Raw genomic sequence first — 23,323 nt, forward strand, 5'->3', positions numbered from 1 at the left:
AATCTACTATAGCCTGTTTAATTCTAGGTGTCAGATAATATGCACGGCATATACTGTATATCTATAGAAACACATAGAGAGTCATACTGTACACAAAAAAATTGTCAAACGGAAAATGATACTCAGTGGTGGTCGCCGGCTATAGAGTGGACTTATCAGTTCTAAGTGGATTTATATATTACTTCACATGCAAACTGATCTCCAAAATTGTATGTCCGATACACAGTTCCAGGGTCCCCCTGTATAGGTAAATGATAAATACCGGGTTACCTGTCTGCACCACTGCACTGAGCTCCAATGGCCCCTTTAGCAGGATGGAGGTAGCCAGGTATTTTATTTACTGCATGTAGAAAATTTTAATCTTTGTATGAACGAAACAAAACTAAAAAGGTAAAATTAAAAAAACTCCTTGTAGCAATAGGTAGTCTATTCCCACCGGTGACAGTTTTTTGATTTTCATTCTTGACTCATTTTTCTGCTCTCAGAGCCATATGAAGGCTTAAAGGATCCTATCATTCAATCACTTTTTTTTTCTAACTAACACTTTGGAATAGCCTTAAGAAAGGCTATTCGTCTCCTACCTTTTTTTGTCCTCTCCGCGCCACCGTTTGCCTAAAATCCCGGTTCTTGTTGGTATGTAAATGAGTTGTCAAACAGCACTGGGGGAGGCCCCAATGCTGCCAGAGAACTCTCCAGCGCCTCCTCCATCTTCTTCTGCAGCGAGGTCTTCACCGCGTCGTCTTCCGGGGGCGGCTTGTAACTTCTAGGCCTCTGGCCTAGGGCAAGCTGAGTGCGTATTCCCGCCGGCCACGAGAAAATGGGCGCTTACAATACTATGGAAGCGGCCATTTTTCTTGTGGCCGTGAGCATGCACAGTCGGCTTGCCCTAGGCTCGAGGCATAGAGGTTACAAGCCGCCACCGGAAGAAGACGCAGTGAAGACCTTGCTGCAGAAAAAGATGGAAGTGGCGCTGGAGAGCTCTCTGGCAGCATTGGGGCCGCCCCCAGTGCTGCGAAAGAACTCATTTATATACCAACAAGAACCAGGATTTTAGGTGAAAAGCGACGCGGAGAAGACAACAAAAGATAGGAGACGAATAGCCTTTGTTAAAGCTATTCCGACATGTTAGTTAGAAAAAAAAGTGATTGAATGATAGGATCCCTTTAATGTTTGTGGAACAAATTGTTCTTCATAATGGTACCATACATTACATACATGGTACCATACATACGTACATACCGTACATTCAGTACAATGTACTGGGAAGCTGGAAAAAAATTCAGAATGGAGTAGAATTGGAGAAAAAGTGCATTTGTGCGTCTTTCTTACAAGCTTGGTTTTTACGATATTCACTCTGCAACCAAAGTCACCTCTCGTTCACATCTGCGTTGGCATTCCGTTCGGGGAGTCCGCAATGGGACCCCCCCCCCCAAATGGAGCACCAAACACATTTGCAAGCGGTGTGAAGTGAAAGCATACGAATCCCCATAGACTATAATGGGGTCCGTGTGCTTGCTGCGAGATTTCCGCAGGGAACCTGCGGAGAGGAAAGTAGTTTACAATCTACTTTCCTATCCGCATGACTTGTGCGGAAATCTCGCAGCAGGCACACGGACCCCATTATAGTCTATGGCGATTCGTGCGCTTTCACTGCACACCACTTGCAAATGCGTTCGGTAGTCCATTCGATAGGTCCCCATGTGGACTCCCCGAACCGATTACCAAACACAGATTTGAATGAGGAGTCACCTGTATTATATGTTTCAGTACAATTAGGGTGATACCAAATTTATATAGTTTTATTTACCGTACATTTTAGCCCCTTAACCAAAATCTAAATTTTTACAATTTTTTTTTCCTACAAGTTGCCATATTCATTCACCTGTAAATTTCCCTGTACTGGGATAAAAAGGGCTTTTTTGTGCAGTCAAGTGTACTTTTATATGAATACCATTATGGGGAATGTCTATTGCATTGATCACTTTTCATTCAAATTTTTATCAGACGCAAAAGAGCGAATAAACTGCGGTCTGGCACGTTTGATTTTTTCCCCCGCTACGGTGTTCACCATACAGTAAAAATATTTTTAGAAATTTGTAGAGCGGGTGTTTTCAGACACAGGGATGTCTAATGTGCATGTGTTCCACAGTATTTCTTTACTTATGTATGTATTCTGGGGGTAGGGGGTGATTTCAATTTTTAGTTATTTTTATTTAATTTTTTTTTCCTTTTGTATATTGCCACACCCCCTTGTGGTCTTGAACCCTAGGGGTCTGATCAATATGCATGTATGCAAACTAATGCCAGACAAGCCTGGGAGTCTTCAATAGGCTCCTGGCTATCATGGGGATAACCTCATGATCAGTAGGGGTTCTTCAGACATCCAAAATCCTGAGAATTTGCCCTGCCCCTCAATTATTTTTCTAAAACAGCGCCAGGGTTCACCGAGTACAGTGCTCACTTATCTCCGGAACTCCCAAAGAGAATGAATGGAGCGACAGGGCTCATACTACACCAAGATGGAGGAACCGGACACCTATTCTCTGGTGGGTGTCGATAGGAGGTAATTTCTAAAATTGGTACAATCCCACTAATCCTATAATAAATTTGTAATATAAAATTATTTTTTTTTATGTAGATTGTGAGCCCCATATAGGGATCACAATGTACATTTATTTTCCTATCAGTATGTCTTTGTAGAATGGGAGGTAATCCACGCAAACACGGGAAGAACATACAAACTCCTTCCTGGCAGGATTCGAACCCAGGACTCTAACGCTGCAGTGCTAACCACTGAGCCACCGTGTTGCCCCTTTTGTAATATAAAATTTATTGTACCGTTTACTAAATGGTGACATCATTGCATTAAAGCAGAATTATAAGTGAGAAGTGACACATCTGAAATTTAGAATCTACTGGTCCTTGAAGTCTTCCTGACTGGTGTTCCCTACTTTGCAGGATGGGACTGTCCTTACTGTTGTCCCCATTGTCTCCATCCATCCGCCCTTAGGACCAGGACTATAAAGACACATCATACCCCAGCTTTGTTCCAAACTGTAACAAAATGAAGACCTTCTTGTAGACCCTTCTGTCTTGAAGATACTGAGTTTACATTCCATGAGCATAGAACACAGTATGGAAGCAGAACTGCTAATGACAACTGCAAAATGATGAAAAATAGCTATAAAGTTCATGAAGTGTATAGAGTTTATGTCTTATGGACCGTACCTCACCTGAGGCAAATTTCGTAAGGCCATGCAAGATGCACTGTCAACATCCCTTCCTTAAGACTACCAATGTCTCTGGTATTGCTTTGCAGAAAGTCAATTCCACCATGACTGCCCTTGTGAATGAAATTTTTTAAAGATTGTTTTGCAATTTTTGATCATTCATCCATCTTGACTGTTTTTACTCGTGAGTGGATTTTGACATGGGTGGTTAGGTGAGCCTTGCGAGTAAAACATTTGCCACACTCGGAACAGGCATAGGGCCTTTCACCGGTATGGGTTGTCTGATGGCGGACAAGATCCCTATTGAGAGCAAACCTTTTATCGCACTTGCTACACGCATAAGGCCTCTCCCCCGTGTGTGACCTTTGGTGGACATTAAGATTGGAGTAGCACGTGAACCCTTTACCGCACACAGTACAGATAAAAGCCCAGTCTCCGGTATGAGCTGCCTTATGTTTTACTAGTCGAGAGTTATCGGCAAAGCTTTTTCCACACTCTTCGCAGGTGAATGGCTTCTCTCCAGTGTGAGACCTCTTGTGTATGACGAGAGCGGACGTGCACGAAAAGGTTTTCCCACACTCCACACAGATATATGGCTTCTCTCCCGTGTGTGTCCTATTATGTATAAACAGAGAAGAGTTACTCGTAAAACTTTTCCCGCACTCCCAACAGACATATGGCCTCTCTCCAGTATGGATTCTTATGTGAGTGGAGAGCGTGGCACTGCTAGTAAAACTTTTGCCACAATGGGGGCAGGTGTATGGCCGTTCTCCTGTGTGGATCCTCTCGTGTATGACTAGAGAAGACTTTCGAGCAAAGCTTTTGCCACAGTCGTTGCATGAGAAAGGCCGTTCTCCAGTATGGGACCTCTGATGTATGATGAGGTGGGAACTTGAGATGCAGCTTCGCCCACATTCAGTGCATATATAGGTTTTCTGAACCTTGTAGGGGGTGTAAGGGATTGTGAATTTTGAGATCTCTAGGGAATCTTTGTTACGTTTCTTGCTCTTGTATTTAGACTCCATAGTCGATTTACGTAGACGTGGTTTGGTGCTGATCTTTTCGTCCTCATCATCTTCATCATCTTGACTTTCTTCTTCGTGTTCTGGAGAACTCATATTCTCAGAGACATGATCTGGTTCCTTACAGCTTGGAGATTCTTTGCTCGAATTTATCTCAGGGGTTTTCTGTTTACTGGACTTTTGGTACCGTAATTTTGACTGATATTGGTTGGGTTTATCTTTTCCACCCTCTTCATCATTTAGAGATGGTGACTCGTGTCTGCTTGGCAAGATGGGGTCTGCAAAGTTAAAAGTACAAAAGAGAAGTTAAAAACCGTCGCTTGCACAGAATGATAAATGTCATCGTAATGTAAGTATTATGCATAGACTTGGAAAGCTATGGGGTGGCCGGGGGGATCCAGTGCTCCCTTGTCAAACCCTAGTGCTCTTTCTGTTGAGTGAAGGAGGTTCTGAGCCTCACGTGATCGATGAGACAATTTGGTAGTGTTAGTGGGGATCCAGTGCTCCTTTGTCAAACCCCAGTGCTCGTTCTGTTGAGTAAAGGAGGTTCTGAGCCTCACATGATTGCTAAGACCAATCGGTAGCGTTAGTGGGGATCCAGTGCTCCTTTGTCAAACCCCAGTGCTCGTTCTGTTGAGTAACGGAGGTTCTGAGCCTCACGTGATCGCTCAGACCAATCGGTAGCGTTAGTGGCCACTGCCAAGAAATCAGTGTATATGAGTGACATAACCAGTCCACTGCTTGGTCTAAGTTCATGTGAAGCTTAGGACTTCCGAGGGCCACGGCTTTGGCACGAGACAGAAAAGGGACTGGCAGTGGACAATGGGGACAGTTGAGTATTCTTTTTTTTCCTTTTACATTCCCTGGCCACCAATGGATTGCATCAAATCCTGGATAACCCCTTTAAAACTACCCTCTAGTCAGAGGATCACTTTTCCTAAAATGTAAAAGATTGTATAGCTGGATATAACTGCAAGAAATTATTTCACGGGAACTACAGTACAGCCCTGTTTTAATTCAATCCTTGCACAGTGACACTGTGCAGGGAACTTTAGGGTAGGATGCAGTACTAAATTTGTACTGTGACCCCTTTATTCTAAAGTTTTATGGGATCCCGTAGAACGGTGCTCCAACATTAATGAAATATAACAATTGAGAGTCTTCAGTAGTTGATAGTGAAGATGACAAAATGATGACCGACTGCAAGCTTTCGAAGTTGCTTGGGCCCCTTCGTCAGGCATGGTCAATTTTTATATTTCATATCCACTGGCTAACACAGTACAGATAAATTTTTTCTTCAACAATAATGAAGTGATGGCATATCCTAGTATATCCTTATCAAGAGATGGCATAACCCTTTTATTGGGAAAGCCCACAAATAGAGCATTACAATGACCAGGGTCCTGAGTGCAATGATCATGTTGCCCTTACTCAAAAAACTTAACTTGTTAAAAAAACTTAACTAACTTGCCCTTACTCAAAAACTTAACTAACTTGTTAAAAAACACCTAGACATCTCAGATTGTAGGACGTGTTCATTTCCAGTGGTTATATCTGTAAAAACGTTTCCATTCCTCGACGCGGTGACAGAGTAGCGGTATGATTACATGCAACGGTACACGACTGCAATAACACTAGTTTTTGTTTCTTACCCTGTAAAAAAAAAAGTCATCATTTGCAATTTAGAGAGTAAGAGCTATGGGAAGTGCTGTCACAGGGACAACAAACGTGTATATGCCCTAGTCATGTTGAAGATTGGCCATGCAATGTATGATCCACAGAGGTCCATGTCTTGGATAACGGTTTGCATAAAATATAGGCCTCATGGTGGCTAGGTCTAGAAATATAGCTCAGACCCTCTATGTTAAATGGTGCTGGGCTGCAGTACCAGGCTCAGCCACATGGCCATGATTGTGATGAGTAGCGCATGGGTGGTGAGCATCAGCACCCATGCACCTATTATGATCATAAAGCTATGGAAATTAGAAATAGTATGTGATCTCCATAGAGTCTCCTGGGCCTGTGTCTGGTACTTCAGCTCCAATGAAATAAAGGGTCTGCAGTGCTCCTGTACCGTTGGGAAGGGATTAATAGGAGCACTGCAGATCCCCTATAGTCAGCCAGGCTGAATTCCAAGTGGGGGAAAAAAAAAAAACTCTGTCCTCAAGCTCAGGGAAGGGGCAGACAGACAACCAAAACACCCCCTCCCCTTCCCCAGCAACTACTGCACCCAAAAACTCCGACCATTTTAATTTTTGAAATTTTCCAGTAGCTGCTGCATTTCCCCCCCTCGGCTTATACTCGAGTCAATAAGTTTTCCCAATTTTTTGTGGTAAAATTAGGGGCCTCGGCTTATATTCGGGTCGGCTTATACTCAAGTATATACGGTAGTTACGGACCAAAATGATAGAAAAGTAGAGGACTGGTCTCTTCTAGCTCTGGAGTTTTCAGATCGGTTTTCTAATACCCGTCCTTCACCCCCGGTCATGCATCTTGATACTCTATCTATAAAGTTTGAAGGCTACATCTGTCTGACATCAAGATCTACAGGATGGGTAAACTGTAGACACTCTATTATTTTGGCCTGACATTGACTACATCCTCCTTTTATCTGGGTTACCATGACAGGTAACCTTCATCAGGTGAATGCTTCATTGATCTTGGTGCCATGGACGTAGGTTGGCCTTCTTGTTCACTAATAAATAGTTCCTAGTCACATTAACCAGCAGTGAAGACAATTACATCCAAGCTTCAAGGTTATCCATGAATTCTTACACCTCTCTTAAAGGGTATTCCAAAATGTAAACCTTCAAAACCTCATTTGGGTTGGTTTGCCCCCTTGCATGAGCAGAACGACGGCTACGGCACAGCCCAATAAAGTGAGTGGTCATGCTTAGTACTCTAGCTCAGGCCAATTCATGTAAATAGGACTGTAAATTGCATAGAGTTTTTGAAACCGGAACCAGGTGTGGATTATAAATGAGGAGAAAATATAAAAGAAAAATAGCACGCAGTTTTTCTTCCAATAAACTCCTGGTTTTGGCTATAAAAACTACTTCACAAAACCGTCCTTATTCTTAGGCCTCATACTTACATAGTGGAAAATTACCGTCCATTTTGTGACCAGCAGTTAAATTTTTTTTTTTAAAAAAAGTCTATGGGTGTATTCACATGACTGCTTTGTTAAAGGGGTTATACCATGGGTTACCAAGGCATTCATCTTCTATCTATATGATAAGTATATGACCATTGGGCATCGAATCTGTAAGACCAGCCAATCCTGAACATGGAGGTTACTTTTCTCCCTGTAGTGCCTTCAGTTTGACCACAGCCAGGCTGAACATAGGCTGATGGACGGTGCTCCCATTCACTTCAACAAGAGCACTGGAGATCGGGAAGTAAAGTACTCGTCTATCTCCAGCACTCCATGGTAATTGAAGTGAATAGAAGCATGGATATACCCTCTTTTCCTAGAAAATCCCTTTAAAGCTGTCCATCAAATTTACACGTCCTTTATTTTTCTGTTTCAATGGACACATGTCAATAGAAGTCAATGGATCCATCGGCTAGCGATGTGGTAGATATTATAGTGAATAGGATACAATGACGTAGCAGATACCACCTATACTGTATCATGTAAAGGGAAACACACCAGACTAACCACATGCCCTTCTCATTTCTTTAAGAGTCACCAATTTATGTAACATTTTACTGAATCCATAAAACATCCCTTCCATTAAGAACATTCCACAATTGATATCTAGATGTCTAGAGAACAGGGGTAATCTTTATATTCCCTTTATATCTGGATCAGTTCCATATATATACTCTTAGATTACGGATACATTATAGAGGGATGCTTTGTTAAAGAGACCCACTGTAAAGAGTGGCTCCCCCAATGGCCAATGGATCACAGTCATCCAAAATGGGTGGCAGTCTACATGTTCTTCTGACAATTTAGAGCTTATTTGGAAAATGGTTTATCTTAAAGGGGTTTTCTGGACCCAAATTGATTTTTCATATAGATGACCTATCCATAGTATAGGTCATCAGTATGTGATTTGTGGTAGTCCGACACCCGGACTATGTACAAATCAGCCTTGGGTACTGGAAGCTGGTAGAGGATGGGCAGGTCTACTCCTATTCAAGTAATAGGAGCCACCTCCATTGCAAATCGGTGCTTCCGGGGAACTGCGCCGCCTCTCCTATTACTTGAATAGGAGTTGTATTAAAGGCGTTGTCCATCTACTAAGCAGTCGGAGGCTATTCCAACAACTGACCTGGGCACGTATGAATTTTCGCTCTGCCGCTTTCAGTTTGAAGTCAATGGAGTCCGCCAGTGTCCATGTGTAACCAATGTTTTAGCGGTCCAGCTCTCTGCCATTCAGGTCCCCCCGGCAGACCCGAACAACAGAGACCGCAACGCTAGTATGAACCTAGCGTAACCTGCCATCAACGGCAAAAGGTATTCACGTAATTCATAGAAGAAGCAATAATACATTTCTACATTTGAATAAAGGACACACAGAGCAAAAAGTTTACAATATATATTTATATCAACAGGCTAAGGGTAAAATACTGGCCATTCAAAGTGAGTCAAGTCAAGTTGGGAAAAATTGTAATACTAAAATCAAGCCAAAATATAATACAAAACATGATGCCCCCTTCTCAGGAAAAGTTAGAAATCCTCATAATTTCCCCCCTTTTCGAGCATGTGAAGCAGACCCGCCTCCCCTTGTACGCAATGTACTCCTTCGCAAGTTACTTGGCTCTCCACCTGTTCGATGAGCCAGGTGTTGCCGGTGAGAGTTTGTCTCCGAGGGCGTTTCCACCGCAAGCCTTTTGGCTGCAATTTCATTGGCTTCCATGAGAAGTTTGAGCTTATTTGCCCGATAACGGGCCGTCTCTTCTCGATGGCGTGCGGTTTCTTCCCGTGCTTTCTCTTGGTTGGTGGCCAGAAGGTCCAACATGTGATTCATGGCCACCACCTCGGCATGTAAGCGTTGTATACTGCTGCCCAACTCTTGCAGGGCTTTCCCCTGACAATGGACGCACTCTTCAGGTTTTGTGGTTTTGGCAAGTAAAGGTTCACAGTCTACATTGTCCAACTCAGATTTATCCCGTGACGTTCCCTGCTGGTGGAAATTCTCGTTGGCTGACATTGCTTCAATATCTTGGGTATCCACTTTAGTCACGATGATTTCTTGATTCTCATCTATGAAGTGGAGGAAAAGGAAACTTAGTATTGATTCCTTCACGAGCAACTCTTAACAAGAATGCAAGTACTGTATGTATTTACGGTCATATAGTTACCGGAAGACGTAGAGCAAAAGTCACTGTCGGCTGTGTGTTCGGGAGAGGCTCCAAAGCCCATCAAATCCTGAAACATTTCTGAAATAAAAGGAAACTACTCAGTGATATGAACTATGTGCCAATGATAACATACAGCCTCGGAGTATTGCTCTAGAACGGAGTATAGTTATTATAGGAAAGTATTACAGGGACAGATCCTATTAAATCCAACCATCTTAATGATGTTCTCGTAGGATGGCCATTCCATGAGAGTGTACCACTGTTTTGCCACAACTTCCTGTCCCCAATTTCCCATCATGCATAGAACATGCTTTGACCAATGAAAAGTACAGTGTTGCCTTTACTATTAAATAGTGATGAGCGAGTAGTATTCAATCGAATACCTCACCGGCATAGGAATGCGTGTAATCGGCCGAACACCAAAGGGGTTAAACGCATCGAATATAAGCTGTTGAGGTATTTGATCGAATACTACTCTCTCATCACTACTATTAACCCATTTCTGCCCCCAATCAAAACAGGTACTGTATGCCATCTATCTACAGCCACAACTATCCTGCGCGTGCGGAAATACATGTGCCAGCCCATCGCCATACACAGTACTGGCATTACTATTACTACTGTCACATCAGCATCAGATGTTTAAGGACTATGAGACAATGCAGCCGTTCACACAGCTTTGCTGCATTGTTTCACAGTCTTTATAGATATGTCATACACAGTGCCCTGCATGTCTAGGACACACAGGATAGTTGTGGTTGTAGATAAAGTCAGCATACTGGAGTTGACATTGAATGAGGGACAGTAGAGGGTTACCGTTAATGCAATAATGTGCATTTTGTGTGGAGGGCTCACACAGAAGAGGAAGCCAATGCTTGTAACCATGATACTAATGCCCAGACTTCTTGTAATACATCTGAGCCGTTGGAGACCGACTTCGAATGACAACAGCCAGTGGACGGAAAGTTAGGGGGGGAAGGCAGACATCTAGTGGGCAGCATTTTTTATCATAAAAAGTAGGCGAATAAAGTGATTTGTACTTTGATATTGATCACATGGATTACAAGTTAGTTGCAATGATTGTGACCATTTAATATAACCTAGATTTCAGCAGAACTGGCTAACCATTTACGTATTTGCAGGCCTCCCGACTGAGGATATCAGGGAGGAAAATTGGGCTGGGACAATCATTTTGTTCCCATGGGAGATTAGGAGACGCTGTGGGTGTCTGGCATTGGTTTCCTCTTCTGTCTCTGTAAATACATGAACAGGAGCTTCATCCCATATGTCAACGAGTTCTAGATGCTAACCATCTATTTGGCACCATCTATGGATGAAATGCTTGGATTCGCTGATTTACAGTGGTCTAAGCATGTGCACCCCACTACAATGCCATGGGGTGCCCTATTTATATACATGATGTCAGGACAGTAACAAATCCTTACCATGAGATCTCACGATCAAGCTTATATTATATGAAGTATAGGCTAGCATGCTACAAATATATTGCACAGATTTTTTTTAACCTGTCAATAGGGAACGTGGCCTAAAAAAAAACGTTTGTGCGTGCCACTGGCCCATTTCGACTAGTATAGTTTCCAAAAGTAGACAAGATGTCTAAATGTCAAGAGAATAATATCAATCCAGTAAGAATTGGGAACTTTGCTATTCTGTATTAGCTCAGTGGCCATAGCTTTAGGCGGTGCGATCATACCTGGGCCCGGTGACTGAAGGGGGGCCCACAAGTTTCTCTTCCACATAAAAAAAGACCAGTATTATAAATGGGACATATTACCGAAGCTATGCCTGCATAATGAGTTCATGTGGCGAACCCCATAGAGGTAGACTATTGAGGTACGGTATTGGACACCCTATTGGGGGCTATTCAGTTGCGCTACACCAAATTTAACGTCTTGTGATTCACATATTGTACATGGGGATGCGAAGATTTATCTCACATTGTATGAAATTTGATATCAAATTCACTTGATATGCAGTTAGGGTATATAGATGACATCACACAGGGACAAACCTGTCAATCATGGTAACAGACTGCAAACAAACCCTGTGTAGTACCTTCATTCCTGCCAAAACGTGAGATTAAAAGGCTATTCCCATCTTAAATCGCCTTCCGAACATCATCAAAGACTCTTGTCGCAGACTGCATCGCAACACTGTAGAACCAAATGCAGCAGGACTGAAGAGACCCCATTACATGTCAATGGGATCCATTGGGCACCATTGGTCTCTACCATGTGACTTATCTGATAATGAGTTGTGGTTTCCGTTACAAACAAAGCCTTATATCTATAGGATACCCTATAACTTTATGATTTGTTTGGGGGCACCGACCAATCCTAAGAATGAATCTGTTCTACAAAACATATAGGGGGATAGAGCGTTGTATCGGCAAGGTGCCCCATCCATTGTCAAAAGTTGGACCCCACTATATATAGCGTGAGTGATGGCATGCCATCATTTAAGATGGGAATATTCCTTTAAGAGAAACAAAAATAGAAATGGCTGTATTACCTGAGGAAAGGCCAGTGTCTATGTATCCCTTGATCTTGACATTGTCGGTCATTTCAGTGCTCAGAATTTTCCTCAGTTCCTCCTCGTAGTCGGTGAGCTCCACGTCCCCCGGCGGTTCTCTCCCATTCAACTTCTTATGTTTTTCGGCCTCGGTCAGTTTTTTTTTGACGTGTCTCTTGATGTCGTGATATCTCTTCTTACAGACGTCTACACTGCGCACGTGCAGACCCACGGCGTTCACCGCATCCGTAATGCTGATCCACAGGGCTTTCTTCCTTGATTTGGGTACTTTTATAGCCTTCGGGCCGATGATCTGATCGTAATACTCCACCACCTTCGAGATGAGGACACTGTTTTCTTGATAGGAGAATCTAGTGGCTCTTCCCGACTGACCGGAACAATTCTCACCCTGTCCTTTATGAGTACCCTCATCTGAATGGCCAGGGGCAACCTCCTCTCCCGTATTCTGCATTCTCAATCGCATATACATATATATACTTAGACGTGTATAGAAAAGACGGCAAAGGAAAAACTGAAAATCTTCAGAACTATGAATTGTAATGGGTGCGATGCATGAGAAGTGTTCTTAAAGCAGTGCTTGAAAAGCCAAAGCTAGAAAAAGAACAAAGAAAATATCACAGGTTCCTGAGATTTGTGAGTTACAGAAGATTATTTCACCCTGGATTACAATGCAGAAAATTCGATTAAACCCATCGCGGTCAATCACGGCTGAGATAGGACCAACTGGCTCTAAGTCCTGACCACCAAGTTGGGACTTATGGGAACAGCCAAGCGGCACGGATCTACAAGGTTTCCGTCATCCAAATGAAATGAATATGAGTTACGGAAACAGTGTAGTCCATTTACCTATACAATCTCCATACAACAACAGTGTGGTTATAGAAGCCACATAGAGCAGCGCCATTCACCTTATATACAAATCCTGCCCTGGTAGTCAGGACTTGTAGACAGTTATTCCTGTCTTGGCCATGATTTGCCAAGAAGGGAATAACCCTTTAAAGTGAACCAATTCTGTTAGGGTTACGTCAATAATTCCAACATAAAACAAGGAATCCACTTACCTCTATGGAGCAATGGCGGCGCCCTCAGTGCCTCAAAGAACTCATTTGCATATTGATAAACATGACACTATCTCGGCACAAATTCACAAGGGGAACACACGGTTTGATTCAGGTGACCTCAACCTATCTGTGGTTGATATACTGGGTTCTGGCGACGGACTCCATTCACTATCTCTATGTCCTATTATAAAGAGGAAGAGGGGGGAGGCTACTGCTGCAGCCGGTTGTCTTACGGCCAAATATAAGACTGTGAGGAGGAGTTGGACACAGCTGAATTCCTGCCAGACAGGCCGGGTTCACACAGATTTTTTTGATCCGGAACCTTAGGCGGAGGCTGCTTCATGTTCCAGACCAAAAAACGGGTAGCCGCAACTGAATGCCAGTGCAGTGCACCAATATCCCGCCGAGCACTCCGCAACAGATTAGGCCCAATGAATGGGCCTAGTTGGGAGTAGGGAGTGTCTTCAGGCCAAATGGCGAGGCGAATTGGCCTGAAGAACGAGCATATCGCTTCTCTTTTCCGGGAGCTGGAAGAAATGGCTCCCAAAAAAAAGAACTGATCCTTTTGGTCAGGATTTTGAGGCGGATACGGCCTCAAAATCCTGACCAAAAAACCCCGTGTGACCTTAATATTACATAATTTTCTAGCTCTAACTGCAACGTGAGACAACCATGTAATAGTCACCTGAGTTTCCTCCATGGACTCATCCTTGGAAACTACGGACAAGAGAACCAGCATATAACATGGAAAACATCAAAGTTGCGTAAGGAAAGTAAGGGTTTAATGTCTATGTATCAGTTCAGGGCGAAATAACAATAGTCACAATTCTCACTAAATAAACTTTTGGATAACTTTTTAATTTCCTGGCCATATTTGGGTCTAATTTTGTAAAATATTTTAACACATTTTGGCTCCTTTCTGTGAAGTTGTGTCTTTCTGTGGTCTTTTTCTGCCTGTCGCTTCATTTCTGAAGCATTTGCGCCTTTTTTTCCCCAAATGTTATGTTGCCCTCACCACAGTTGGAATGAATTTATGAAAAAAAAAAAAAAAAAAAGCTGCAAATGCCCTCCAGTACATGGGCAGCATAACAAAAAACCTGTTAGGTCAAACCGCACTATAAGGGTCCATTCACACGGAGTAACGCGAGGCGTTTTTTGTGCTTATTTTTACGGCCGTAAAAAGACGTTTCCATTGAGTTCTATAGTAAAATACGCCTGTATTTTTACGTCCGTAATATTATGTCCGTTATTTTATGGACGTAAAATTACGGACGTAAAAATACAGGCGTATTTTACTATAGAACTCAATGGAAACGTCTTTTTACGGCCGTAAAAATAAGCACAAAAAACGCCTCGCGTTACTCCGTGTGAATGGACCCTAATGGTATGTTCCCATGGAGATTTTTGCAGGCGGATTTTGACGTACAATCCGCCTCAAAATCTGCCTGCTAAAATGGCTCCCGTTGACTTGAACGGGGGTCGCTTGCTTTTTTTTTCCTGCTAGCTAGTAGCAGAAAAAAGAAGTGAGATGCCCTATCTTGCCCTATTGTCCCCGGACCGATCGGAGGCATTAACCCCTCCGGCGCCACGGTCAAAGGCGCCATTTTGCCGGTGATCGTCGGCTCCTGGAGCATGCTCCAGGGCTGACGTCACGTTGGCATGACAGTCGGGAGCCTTTACAAGGCTCTCAGTCTTGTCTGCAAATTCTTTCTTTTGCAGGCTGGTCTATGAATTATTGTAATACATTGCATTAGTGATCTGACCCCCTGGGGTTCAACACCCCTAGGGGGTCTAATAAATGCAAAAAAAAAAAAGAAAAAGTAAAAAAAAAAAAGTAAATTTTTTTTTAAAAAGTATTAAAAGTTCAAATCACCCCCCCTTTCCCTAGAACACATATAAAATTAGTTAAATACTGTGAAACACATACATGTTAGGTATCCCAGTGTCCGAAATCGCCCGCTCTACAAATCTATAAAAATATTTTTCCTGTTCGGTAAACGCCGTAGCGGGAAAAAAAGTCAAAAGTGCCAAACCGCCGTTTTTTTCACTGTTTTGATTCTGATAAAAATTTGAATAAAAAGTGATCAAAGCAATAACATTTCCCGAAAATGGTAGAACTAAAAAGTACACCCAGCCCCACAAAAAAAGACGCCCTATGCATCCCTGTACACTGACATATAAAAAAGTTACGGCTGTTGGAATATGGCGACTTTTAGAAAAAACATTTTTATAACACAGTTTTGGATTTTTCTTTAAGGGGTCAAAATGTAAATAAAACCATATAAATTTGGTATCCCTGGAACCGTACCGAAACACAGAATACAGAGGACATGTCATTTTGGCTGCACAGTGAACGCCGTAAAACCGAAGCCCATAAGAAAGTCGCAGAAATGCATTTTTTCTTCAAATCCACCCCATTCTTAATTTTTTTCCTGCTTCCCAGTACATTATATAGAATAATTAATGGTGGCATCATGAAGAAAAATTTGTCCCGCAAAAATTAAGACCTCATATGGCTCTGGGAGCGGAGAAATAAAAAAGTTATGGGGTTTAGAAGGAGGGGAGTCAAAAACGAAAATCAAAAAATGCCATCGGTGGGAAAGGGTTAAAGGGGCATTTCCCCCATTTTATTTTTATTTATTTCTTTTACAAAAAAGGGCCTTTTCAAAGCAATCTGGGCAAGGGTGCAGATAGCTGTTACTTATACGTGCTTTAATGTGCATAACATGTCTTGACTTGGCTGCAAGAACCAGTCGCTTCCACCATAACCTTCATTTTGCCATTACTTTGGATCTGCCGCCTCCCATCTCTTGTAGATCCAAGGTCAGGACATTGTACCCATTAGCTAGCCATATGATATGTACTGTAGCTGAAAAGCCATAGACAAACGGCCAATAAAACAATGGGGGATAATCGGGGTTACTGCAAAGGCATCAGAAATTCCCAAATATCCCAAAGCTATGTTTGACCAAACAATATTTCATATTTTCTACGCCACACCAACCGAACCTAGTAAGCGATGCCAAGTTATCAGAAATACCAGACCATAAATGGTTTCCAGCATCTACTGAAGACCAGAGGACTAGTTTAGTATATAGTAATGTTACCTATGGGATCTGAACTTCAGCTGTTTTGATAACTTCATATCTGTATGTGACTGATTACATTGATTCCATGTTGCTGATATGGCACCAACACATTCTATGGCGCTGAACAGTAAATGTAGTAGAGAACTAAAGCTTGTGCACAATAAGATAATATAACATTTATAGCAACAAATTCACTGTAACATGTAAAATTCTTTATAGTCATATGCTAAACGTATCACAAATAAGCAGTGGCGTAACTACCCTGGTAGCAGCTGCCACAGGGCTCGGGACATTAGGGGGCCCGGCGACAGCCGCTACCGCTGCATTTTTTTAAAAATAGGCTGTTACCGGCTGGAGTTACTCCAGCCGGTAACGGGCCCTACTTACTTACCGATTCTGGCAGGGGCCGGGATCGGCAAGTGACGCCACCGGCCTCACAAACATCATTACTATGCTCAGGGGTCTTTTCAGACCCCCAACCCCCCATGAGTATAATGATCGGAGGCCCGGGAGAGGTAAGGGAACATAAAATACAGTGTTACTTACCTCTCCACGCTCCGTGCAGGCTTCGGGGCCTACTTGTGCGACGTCTCAGACGTCACATAACCGGGGCCTGCGTCCTTATGCATCGCGACGCAGGCCCCAGGTCACATGACGTCCCGGACGTCATTAAAGATAGCCGACAGCAGGGAGCGCAGGGATAGGTAAGTAACAGTGTTTATGTTTGTATCCCCCTCTCGGTCTCCAATTATTATACTCTGGGGCCTGAAGAGACCCCAGAGTATAATAATTGTTAATGGGTGTCCACAGTGGGACATAATACTGTGTACAGGGGCCACTATGGAGCATAATACTGTGTGCAGGGGTCACTATGGGGCATAATACTGTGTGCAGGGGCCACTATGGGGCATAATACTGTGTGCAGGGGTCACTATGGGGCATAATACTGTGTGCAGGGGCCACTATGGGGCATAATAGTGCGCGCAGGAATGCGGGGGGTGTCTTCGGTGTCAGTCGTGGGGGGGAGCCCATGTCAAAGGTTCGCCACAGGACCCCGCCATTCCTAGTTACGCCACTGCAAGTAAGGCTAGGTTTACATCTGTGTTAGAGTCCCAGATTCTGCCTAAAAGCGGTGGAGATACAAGTCCTGCAAGGTGCACTTTCGTCTCCTTGGGTTTCAGTATAAAACCAACGCAAACCCGATGGACACCAAGCATAAACAAGCGGTTACCTTAGGAAACCCACAGACCTCATAGACTATAATGGGGTCTGCATGGGTTCGGCCCGTAAAGGGCAAAAAATGCAGAGAGGGGAACGGAATCACTGTACGGAGACCGTGCAAAGATGTGAACCGAGTATACACCGCCAGAGATCTTTTTTTCTTTTTAAATGTAGATGGTGAGCCCCATATAGGGATCACAATGTGCATTTTTTTTCCTATAAGTATGCCTTTGTAGAATGGGAGGAAATCCACGCAAACATGGGGAGAACATACAAACTCCTTGCAGATGTTGTTTCTGGCGGGATTTGTACCCAGGACCCCAGAGCTGCAAGGCTGCAGTGCTAACCACTGAGCCACTGTGTTGCCTCAGACCTCCAGAGATCTTATGGGATGTTTTACCCTGTTGTGTATGTCTCCGTGCTGAATATAGGCTGGATGTAACACCTCCGTGTACATTTACATCAATGACAGCGCCGAAGTACAGCATTCGCTGAAGCGAGCGTGAAAAATCTAGTAAGTAAAGAACAAGGCAACTTTGGCTGTGCCACACTGCATCATATCACCAGTTGTCACAACACAACGGACGCAAGAAATCCATCAGGTCTGGATCTCTTATGACAGCGTCATCTGCATACACGATAATGACCGATTCCAGTACATTGCGCTATGTCATCGCTGCCCATACAATACTAAATCAGGCGGTTACTCACTTGTAATGGGGTCACACTGTGCTCCGTCCTCTGGTACACTTGTGCTTGGGTTGTCTTCAGTGTTTCTCCGAGGTATCACCTCCTGGTCCATGATTAGATCTCTGCAACAAAGCAGGAGAAATCTATACATCTGTCACATGGCAAAAACCAATGAGTTTCAGGTGGTCGGCAAGCTTGGGGATGTTCAGGTTCCAAGAGTGTTCCCCCCTGGGGCCTCCATTGCCAAGATATCGCTGTTTTTGTCAATATGCCAATACCGCGATCCCATAGGAATGCGTGTAAGCGGCCGAACACCAAGGGGTTAAGCGCAGTGAATATTTGATGTGTTTAACCCCTTGGTGTTCGGCCGCTTACACGCATTCCTGTGGGAGCGCGGTATTCGATGGAATACTACTCGCTCATCTCTACTTCCATCTCTGTTCTGTGTGTATTTTCTGCTACCACTATGAGCATCGGTGCCGGGTGTCAGACCACCAGTGATCTGATAGGAATGATCTATCTGAAGTATAGATCCTCAATATCTTTACGGTAACTGGGCAAGGGTCTGGGTTGGGGTTGAATGGTGCATGGATGACGTATGTGTTCTGTCTCCAAGGGCCTATGAATATCCATCAGTGAATCCAACCTGTATAGGACCTGTCCTGAGGTTTTCCCCCCATACAAAGGCCTGTGATAATATATGGGCATGTGTATGGGGCCATTACAATATAATGTAAATCTGCTGCCATCTTGTGTCCAAAATGAGTGCTGCATCATTTATTAAAGAGCAACGATCACCAGGAATGTTATTTTGGTGGTGCACTCCGCGGTGGATCAGGGGTCCCGCATAAATGTGTTGAATCTATTTGGAGATACACCATATCAGTAAATGCAGCATGCTATCCTTGATATATCTATAGTAAGCACAGACTGTCAGGATGGCATCTGTGGCCCGAACCCAAGATTATAGGACAATATGTGGCTTACTCTTTGGAATTTTGGTCTCACAAACCCCTTGGGTATGTGGTGTACACCTTTGTCACGTGCACGTAGGGGATGTATGGTGCGGGCTGTGGTAGCGATTACACAGCTGACACCTTCCTGCAACTTCTGGGATCAGGATTTAACCCCTCCAAAATCAATAGGAACTGTGGCACCTAAGTGGTTACAGGTAGTCTGCCATGACACCGCCCAGCCCCACAAATAGATAGGTTGAGGTCCCTGAATCAAACAGTATTTTTCCCTCGTAAATCACTGCCTTTGTTACCGTCAATATCGAGATGGAGCAACAAGGGTGTAGCCATTGACTCCAAAAGTTAAGTGGCAGCACCCTCCAAAGCGCTCATTCTATCTGCCAGGGTGCGTTGATATTCTGTGTTCTGGTGACAAATTCCTTCGAAACAACACCCAAAAACTGTATAAAAATAAAATGGAGGACTGGATGGGAGTGACCTGTCCTAGATGATGAGAGCTATGCACACATGGCAAAGCTTAAAGGGATTGTCCAGGGAGACTATATACTCTTACTTCCTTTTGGGGGTTTAGGCGCGCAAACCTCTTTCTGGTTCCAGCCCCAAGTCATGAGATCACAGCCAGCTGCAGCCCCGGGTAGCCCTCTGCCTCCTCTTCACAGGGGGTTACCCGTACTTACTACTAGAATGATGTATTCCGCCAACACTCAGAGTACAGATGAACCCTGGAGGCAGCGACTCGAGGGCCGGGTGCAGGTTGTTGTCGCGTTTCCCAAGATCAATCCCTGGACAACTCTTTTAAAGGCTCGTTCTGAGGTGGATTCGGCGTCAGAACCCGCCCCCTCACAATAGAGGTCTATGTAGACCGCTAGCTTCCTTTTTTCCGTGAGCGGTATGTTCCGGCTCACGGAAAAAAGAAGCGAGCTGCCCTTTCTTCAGGCGGATTCAGCAGCTGAGTCAGCCCTAGCGTCCGCCTCACCCTCCGGACTAGGCCCATTCATTTGAGCGGGAAGCCGCGACTGTCACATTTTGGTCTAATTCGGCTTCCCGCATCAGAATCAGGACCAAAATACGCCATTCAGTGCCCCGTGTGATCTAGCCCTAACGTGACACATTAATAACACTACGGCACAGTGTTAACCCTTTCAAGGGCTTTTTTTCCAGCATTAAACAATTCACGTAAACGCGCCTTTTCTTAGCACAGCCGTCATGTGGCAGGGGAGGAGAAATTCGTAGGGGTTATTTGTAATGCTGGTTCCGGGTGCACTCAAGTCCTACATCGCATCTACAGAAAACGGAGCGACACTTCCACGTCACCATTGCATCTGTTGTATAGAGATGACTCCGGCACTGTTCACACTGGTGTTACAGCTTACATTCCTAGATCAATATAGATAGATAGATAGACAGACAAGTACCATCAGGGGTCTAGTAATTTTGCCAGCCTGCGTTATTGCTGCTGCAAAATTCCAAGCAGACTGGCAATACTACCAGTGTGAACAGAGCCTTGCCTGTATCCCGCTCCAGCCTGCCACCTATGTGAATGCATCATGTCTGCCCTGATGCATGATGTGACCTGACTATACTTTACCATGTGACAACAATAACAACACCACGTGGTAAAAAGTGTTGCTAACAGATGCAAAGAGCAGTCGCAGCCATGCAATGCAGCAGCCTGGGACTTGTAGTACTACAGCACCACAGCACGGACCAATTCCCGGTCCCCCGCCCGTATTTAGCACCCTTGCACCTCCGTTGCAGTGCCACCCCCCTAGTAGCACACACCCTCCCTGCACACACTGTCAACTCCCAGCGCCAGCGCTTACCTGCTCCGAATTTTGTTTGCGCATGCGCGGAGGCTCTATTTCCCCGGACAAAGGTTCTTTCCCAGGTCTCTATCCTGATTGGCCGAGGCGATGAACCCAGCGGCTCGCGTGGAATTCTGGGACTTGAAGTTCTTCTCTGCCCTAGTGTCCGTGTAAAAGTATAGTCATAAAACTACAACTCCCAGACTTCGGCAGACAGAGCGGTTCAGAACCTTTTTCTGTGTTTTTTCCCGCCCAAGTCAAGCTTTATTGGTTATAGATGATTTTTACAGAGTGGATGAGGGATATCAGTGTCCTGTCACGTATAGGGTGTAGCTGTGTACAAGGAAACCAGTAGGAATTGTAGATATGAGGTGAAATATGAGTCCTGTGCCTGCTGTGCATCTTTTTAGTCAGTCATATTGTAGATAAAGTGGTTTTATAATGAAAATCCGCTTGGTATGAGGCACGAAGAAGTCTCCGGATATGGAGAGTGGGGACTTTCGTGAAGCGATATTTTCCCTACGCCATATTTAATTTGCGCAAGAGTTGCCGTAACTTTTGGTGCAAAATTCTAAGATAAAATCCATATAATAATGAAAAAAGTGGAGGGAATGACTTATTATAAGGCACAAATTGCCCGTCTTGGACAGTATTTCGGTATCGCCTCTCAATAACCCAGCCTTAACCCTTTAGTGGCCTTTTAGGGCTAGTTCACACAGGGGCAAGGAGGCGGATTTTGACCTCAAAATCCGCATCCATACAATGGTGGTCTATGGAGACCACTAGCGTTCTTCTTTCCAAAAAGAAGCGAGCTGCCCTATCTTCAGGCGGACTCAGCGGCTCGCCGAACCGCGGCAGCAACCTCCGGTGTCGGCTCATTCATTTAAGCCGACTCCGGAGGGGAAAGCCGTGAACGTGACGGTCGTGGCAGGCGGGTTTTGACCCGAGAGTGACGCGGCTCCCCGAGAGTGAACGAGCCCTAAGGCCTTGACGATCACACCACCTTTGGCGTTTTTCCGTCGTCACATATCAAGTCCTATAACTTTTGTATTGTTCCATCAATGTAACTGTATGAGGGCTCGTCTTTTTTTGTGGGACAAGTGGTACTGTGTAAATGGCACTGTTTTGGGATAGATATACCCCATAAATAACGCTTTCTGGGAAGGAATAGAAAAAACCCCAGCAATTTTGCCATTGCTTTTTTTATACTATAAATAGAGATGAGCGAGTAGTATTCGATCGAATACCTCCCCTGTATAGTTATTGGTGCACTCGGTCAAATACCACGTGGTAAACGCAGTAAAAATTCAATTCTCCACCCACCTTCCCTGGCACTTTTTTACAGCAATAACTATGAAAATCTTCCGCGAGAAACGACCTACACAGAAGAAGACCCCATTATAATCTATGAGGTCCACAGGTGTGCCCGATTACTGCTGTTTTAGTGGATAGGCACTCCGTTGTTTGGGTCCATTGATGGAGCACAGTGTGAACCTAACCTAAAATATCCTGACACATTTTTTTCAATGGAGTGATATAACTAAATTGATAGCCTGTATAGTTTTCTTTAAAGAGGACCTTTCACCTCCTGGGGCACATGCAGTGTAATACACAGCTAGAAAGATGACAGAAACCCCGGTGAAAAGCTATTGATGCCGGTACTGTAGCTCTTCACTGTCAGAAGGGCGTTTCTGACAGTCAGTCAGGAACGCCCTTCCCACAGTAGCATCTATTGCGCTATACAGTGAGAGTGGTGAGGAACGCCCCCTCCCTCCCCCCGATAGTACTGGTCCATAGATGAGTACTGAGGGAGGCGTTCCTTACAGCTGAGCGTCATCGCTGTGCGGTAAGCAACGCCCACTATCACAGTACAACGCTATAGATGCTACTGTGAAGAAGGGTGTTTCTGACTGTCAGAAACGCCCTTCTGACAGTGAAGAGCTACGGTATCGGCACCGATAGCTCTTCACCAGGGGTACATAACGGGAAAGCCAACTGTGCTGATTTCAGCACACTGTCAGCTTTCTAGTGATATATAAAATCGCATGTGCTGGAAGACATGAAACGCCCGCTTAAATTTGGTAGGAACCATTCAAGCAGGACCTGATGGTATTGTGAGAGGAAGTTAAAGGAGATTTCCAGTGAGATAAAAATGTATAGTAGAGGTACAGCAATAACCCAAGTTCCTTTTCTGTGTTGGGAGAGAACCAGAATGCAGAGACCAGCAGGGATTCAGTAAGCAGGGGATTGGTGAGAGGAGTATTGCTAATTTGATTTTTTTTATACTACTTTGCCAAACATTTGTATCCTGTGTCAGGGTCTGGGGTTGCTAGGTGGGGTGGCATAGACACACAAGTCCAGTTTC

At 44.2% G+C, this 23,323-nt stretch overlaps 1 protein-coding gene across 1 annotated transcript; it reads right to left on the reverse strand.

Moving 5' to 3' along the window:
* Window positions 1-3,385: 3,385 nt before the first annotated feature.
* LOC142214561 (uncharacterized) lies at window positions 3,386-21,006 on the reverse strand. The gene is made up of 3 exons (XM_075283503.1): window positions 20,977-21,006; window positions 18,201-18,301; window positions 3,386-4,530 (listed from the first exon to the last, which is right to left on the reverse strand). Exons 2-3 carry the CDS (start codon window positions 18,289-18,291, stop codon window positions 3,386-3,388), a joined length of 1,236 nt encoding a protein of 411 aa, XP_075139604.1. The 5' UTR covers window positions 18,292-18,301; window positions 20,977-21,006.
* Window positions 21,007-23,323: the final 2,317 nt, after the last annotated feature.

This window comes from Leptodactylus fuscus, chromosome 7, assembly GCF_031893055.1.
Source record: "Leptodactylus fuscus isolate aLepFus1 chromosome 7, aLepFus1.hap2, whole genome shotgun sequence".
Lineage (NCBI taxonomy): Eukaryota > Metazoa > Chordata > Amphibia > Anura > Leptodactylidae > Leptodactylus > Leptodactylus fuscus.

What these genes read in the sequence shown, in the direction of transcription:
- LOC142214561 (XM_075283503.1), bottom strand. Translation starts at nt 18,291, where the DNA reads ATGGACCAGGAGGTGATACCTCGGAGAAACACTGAAGACAACCCAAGC. An exon ending in ACAGTGTGACCCCATTACAA is followed by an intron (nt 4,531 to 18,200) that starts GTGAGTAACCGC and finishes TTAACTTTGCAG; the next exon opens with ACCCCATCTTGCCAAGCAGA.